General features: G+C 53.4%; 1 protein-coding gene across 1 annotated transcript in view; it reads right to left on the reverse strand.

Moving 5' to 3' along the window:
* Nucleotides 1–4,772, reverse strand: part of spata17 (spermatogenesis associated 17) — a gene marked incomplete at both ends in the record, with an annotated part of 8,625 nt that extends 3,853 nt beyond the window's left edge. The window contains one exon of the mRNA XM_084462935.1: nt 4,669–4,772. Within this exon, the coding sequence (XP_084319061.1) occupies nt 4,669–4,772 (104 nt within the window). The remainder of the gene's footprint in view (nt 1–4,668) is intronic.
* Nucleotides 4,773–5,149: the final 377 nt, after the last annotated feature.

A 5,149-nucleotide genomic window follows, 5' to 3' on the forward strand; every position in this document is an offset into this window, starting at 1 on the left:
CCAAACCTGACCAAGTCTGACCAAACCTGACCAAGTCTGACCAAGTCTGACCAAACCTGACCAAGTCTGACCAAACCTGACCAAGTCTGACCAAACCTGACCAAGTCTGACCAAACCTGACCAAGTCTGACCAAGTCTGACCAAACCTGACCAAGTCTGACCAAACCTGACCAAGTCTGACCAAGTCTGACCAAACCTGACCAAACCTGACCAAGTCTGACCAAGTCTGACCAAACCTGACCAAGTCTGACCAAGTCTGACCAAGTCTGACCAAACCTGACCAAACCTGACCAAGTCTGACCAAGCCCTGCGTAACTTGTCATTAGCAAAGGTTTCACAGAAAGAAAAGAAAAAATGCCGAAACAGACAAGCACACATGAGACTGCATATGCACGTACGTATGCGCACACACACACACACACACACGCACGCACAAACGTATACGCACACAAACACACACACTATGTTATTTGGGCCTATTTCGAAACTGTTCTGCTTGTTACAAAGAAGCTAGTGTGCGCGCTATGTCCGTGTTTGTGTGTGTGTGTGTGTGTGCGTGTCTGTGTGAATGTCTGTGTGTGTGTGTGTGTGTGCTTGTGTGTTTGTCTGTGTGTGTTTGTCTGTGTGCGTCTCTGTGTGTGTGTTGTGTGTGTGTGTGTGTGTGTGTGTGTGTGTGTGTGTGAGAGAGAGAGAGAGAGAGCTCTCTCCACCCCGGGTGTATCATAAGGAAGCTTGGCTGAGCTGAGCGGAGGGCAGCCCTCTCCGATTCCCTTTCATGGATGTCCTTGAGAGAGAGAGAGAGAGAGAGAGAGGAGAGAGAGAGAGAGAGAGAGAGAGAGGGAGGGGGAGAGAGAGGGAGAGAGAGAGAGAGAGAGAGAGAGACAGAGAGAGAGAGAGAGAGAGAGAGAGAGACGGGGGTGCGAGAGGGAGGGGGAGAGAGAGAGTTAAAGAGAGAGAGAGGAAGAGGGAGGGAAGAGAGAGGAGAAGAGGGGTGAGCGAGAGAGAGAGAGAGAGAGAGAGAGGGGGGGGGGAACCCAGCCCGACCACAAGTCCATAAATCCCCCTCAGCTCGCGAGGAGTTAAAAGATTTTGCCACGCTAGAACATTATAGTGAGACATGTATCTGATTATGGCAGTAATAATTACCCCGCTGTTTACGGCAGATAGAGGAATAATTCACGCGGGCAACAGGCCTGGGCAGCAATGACACTCATATTTAGTAAATATGCAAAGCGCTCAGTCCTAATTGCCCCGGCCCGCCGAGCGCCCTTATTAAGGCGCGGAACTTTAAGTGTCTTCGTGACAAGTGATAAATTGTTACGTTGCGCAAACTCCGTCGGTGAAATTACAGTGGTGCGGAAGGGGTCCTGACTTCATTAGTCTGGTACGGGGAGGGGGCCGGGGGCGGGGGGGGGGGACGGGACGGACACGCTCGCATGGTGAATCCCGGCCAGGGGGACGGAGAGAGAGAGAGGGGGATGAGAGAGGGAGAGAGGGACGAGAGGGTGAGGGTGAGAGGGCGGTGTAGCTAATGAAATGACACAGATGGTTTTTGGGGTTCGAGAGATCTGTCAGTACGGGGACCAGAGAGAGAGGGATGAGAGAGAGAGAGAGAGAGGGAGAGAGAGAGAGAGAGAGAGAGAGAGAGAGAGGAAGGGACAAGCCAGCCCCCATCATTGGCATGCAAGGCCCATCGGCCCACACTAAATAGGAACCATTAGTAAAACTTTGAATAATTTATGCAGCGGACGGATGGAGGGATGGATGGATGGAGGGATGGAGGGAGGGAGGGAGGGAGGGAGGGAGCGGTGGATTAGAAAGCGGCCCTTTGCGAGGGTGAGCGATCGGGCAGCTGGCGATCCGAGGGTCCGCGGCTAACAGGAAGAGGATATTTTAAATAAACGGCGCTCCGCATTAATTGATCGCGACCCCCAGAAGCACTAAATAAACAAGTGATTAACTGGCGGTAGGATGACCTCGCCACGGCGACGCAGACACGCGGGGGAGGAGGGAGGGGTGGATCTGTGTGTGTGTGTGTGTGCCGGGAATTGCCGAAGGAGTGTCGTGGAAAATAAAACAATACAATGACATCATCATCCTCGTTCCCATTCTCATCTGCCAGTCTGTACATTTGAATGAAAAGATCTCCTCAGCCCTGCTCCTAAGACAGCGCCGCCCGGTAGCACAGACCCGTCACACCCCTCCTCCTAACACAGCGCTGCCCGGTAGCACAGACCCGTCACACCCCTCCTCCTAAGACAGCGCCGCCCGGTAGCACAGACCCGTCACACCCCTCCTCCTAACACAGCGCTGCCCGGTACCACAGACCCGTCACACCCCTCCTAACACAGCGCCGCCCGCTACCACAGACCCGTCACACCCCTCCTCCTAACACAGCGCCGCCCGGTAGCACAGACCCGTCACACCCCTCCTCCTAACACAGCGCCGCCCGGTACCACAGACCCGTCACACCCTTCCTCCTAACACAGCGCCGCCCGGTACCACAGACCCGTCACACCCCTCCTCCTAACACAGCGCCGCCCGGTACCACAGACCCGTCACACCCCTCCTCCTAACAAAGCGCCGCCCGGTACCACAGACCCGTCACACCCCTCCTCCTAACACAGCGCCGCCCCGTACCACAGACCCGTCACACCCCTCCTAACACAGCGCCGCCCCGTACCACAGACCCGTCACACCCATCCTCCTAACACAGCGCCGCCCGGTACCACAGACCCGTCACACCCCTCCTCCTAACACAGCGCCGCCCGGTATCACAGACCCGTCACACCCCTCCTCCTAACACAGCGCCGCCCGGTACCACAGACCCGTCACACCCCTCCTCCTAACACAGCGCCGCCCGCTACCACACACCCGTCACACCCCTCCTAACACAGCGCCGCCCGCTACCACAGACACGTCACACCCCTCCTAACACAGCGCTGCCCGGTACCACAGACCCATCACACCCCTCCTCCGAACACAGCGCCGCCTGTCTAGAACCGGGCCTCTGGCATAAGGTTCCACGGCGGAACACTTAACTACAGACAGATTCCCCAATGATCAGGACTAGGGATGTTAATAGTTAATTGACTATTGATTAATTGGCGAAAATAATTTACGCGAATAAGATTTGGTAACTCGATTAATTGCTTGTTAATGGACCAGAACTTTTTTGGGGGGAAGTAAACGTTATCAACGGGAGTTGTGTGAAATGTAATCCTGATTTAGGGTCTGACTGCACATGAGGGCCACGCCATGTAGCGAAGGCTAATTGGGATGCTGGGAAATTTCAACGACACAGTGGAGGAAGACACAAAAACGAAGCGAGCAAAGCGCAGTCCGGCGCGGGACGTTCTTATCAATTAATCCACTATCGTTCGTTAAGGTTAACAGTTATGGATGAATGAAATCCCTTGAAATTTTGCAACCCTACAACAGAGCTCACTGGGTAAGGCGCGCACCATATGAAGGCTAGTCCTTCGCGCGGGGGACCCGGGTTCGATGCTCGGGTCCTGTGCCGCATATCCTCCCCTCTCTCTCCTACATTTCCTGTCTCTCTCAACTGTCCTATAAAAGCAGAAAAGCCCTAAAAAATATCTTTAAAAGTCATACTAATTAAACCTAGAGCTAGATTTAAAAAAAAAAAACCTTTAGAGTTCTAGACTAGGTTTTATCAAGGTACAGGAAATGCCTACAGTAGCCTAAATGTAACGCGCCCATAAGTTCTCCACACCCCCCTGTTAAGATCCTGTTTGAGGTATATGTACAGTACTTGTCTACAGTCCTATAACTCAGAGGTTAATGGATTTACAGACCTGTGCAGCGTACCTCTGGAGAGCGAGAGAGGAGGAGAGGAGAGGTGTGTGTGTGTGTGTGTGTGTGTGTGGGGGGGGGGAGTCAGTGATCCAAGGAGCACTTAACAAATTTACATTTAATTTTAGCTGAGGCCTTAAGATATTTTCCCACAAAATATATTAGCGACATTAAAAATGTGACTTAACGTTCAAGTTTTTTTTGTCAAAAATAAAAGATGGCTTCTTTCTGTTCCCCTCAAGCGTACAGCATGTTTTATTAATACCAGAACTGGTTGGAATCAGACGGTAATTTTTAATTTCGTCACATCGTCCCCCCCCCGCCATGCTCACCTCGGGCAGTTGGTACTTTTTACCCCCCCTCGTCTCTCTCCATCTCTCTCTCTAAGGTTACCGGTACACAAGTACAGTACGTTCCAATCTCTACGGCCCTGGTATTAATCAGATCAATTCATCTCTGCTCGGCCGCGCGGAGTGACTTCCTCGTTCCTCTCCCGGACGTGTGCAGCTAACACGGGTCTCAACACACACATTAACACCTACATCCTCCTCCTGCACACTGCACACACCACAGCGCTGCTGAACATAGATTACATTTGATCCTTTTGCCTGAAAAAAATCCCTCAGTAGAGGTGATCTAATCCCAGACTAGGCGTAATCTGAGAAGGGGGGCGGGGTTATCTTGTGTTCTCTGATCATAACAAACGTCAGAATACTTCCTGTGGTTTCAATTGGGTCGCGGGCCGTTAGTATTTGTGGCCTGTTGTAAAACCTTTTGTGACACATATCAAAAAAATAAAATAACGAATCGATCAAATCTTTTGATTTGATTGTGGTCTTCCTCTCCGCTCACCTGACGAGCTGGTTTTTCCTGGCCAGTCCCTCCAGGTATCTCTTGCGGGCGTAGAAGTTGTGGACGTACTTCCTGGTGTAGAAGCCGCGCCACCTCTGCTGGATCTGGAGGGGGAAGATGAGACAGCGCAGGCTCCATGTGTGGTGGAAGCTGCGCAGGCTGAAGCAGCCCCTCCACGTGCGGGGGGCAGCTACGCTCCGAACCAAGCAGCCCCTCCACGTGGGGGGTAGCTACGCCCCGAACCAAGCAGCCCTCCACGTGCGGGGGGCAGCTACGCTCCGAACCAAGCAGCCCCTCCACGTGCGGGGGCAGCTACGCTCCGAACCAAGCAGCCCCTCCACGTGCGGGGGCAGCTACGCTCCGAACCAAGCAGCCCCTCCACGTGCGGGGGTAGCTACGCTCCGAACCAAGCAGCCCCTCCACGTGCGGTGGCAGCTACGCTCCGAACCGCAGTCTCACTCAAACCCACGGGACAGTCCAA

This window comes from Borostomias antarcticus (assembly GCF_949987555.1).
Source record: "Borostomias antarcticus genome assembly, contig: scaffold_1041, whole genome shotgun sequence".
In the NCBI taxonomy this organism is placed as follows: domain Eukaryota; kingdom Metazoa; phylum Chordata; class Actinopteri; order Stomiiformes; family Stomiidae; genus Borostomias; species Borostomias antarcticus.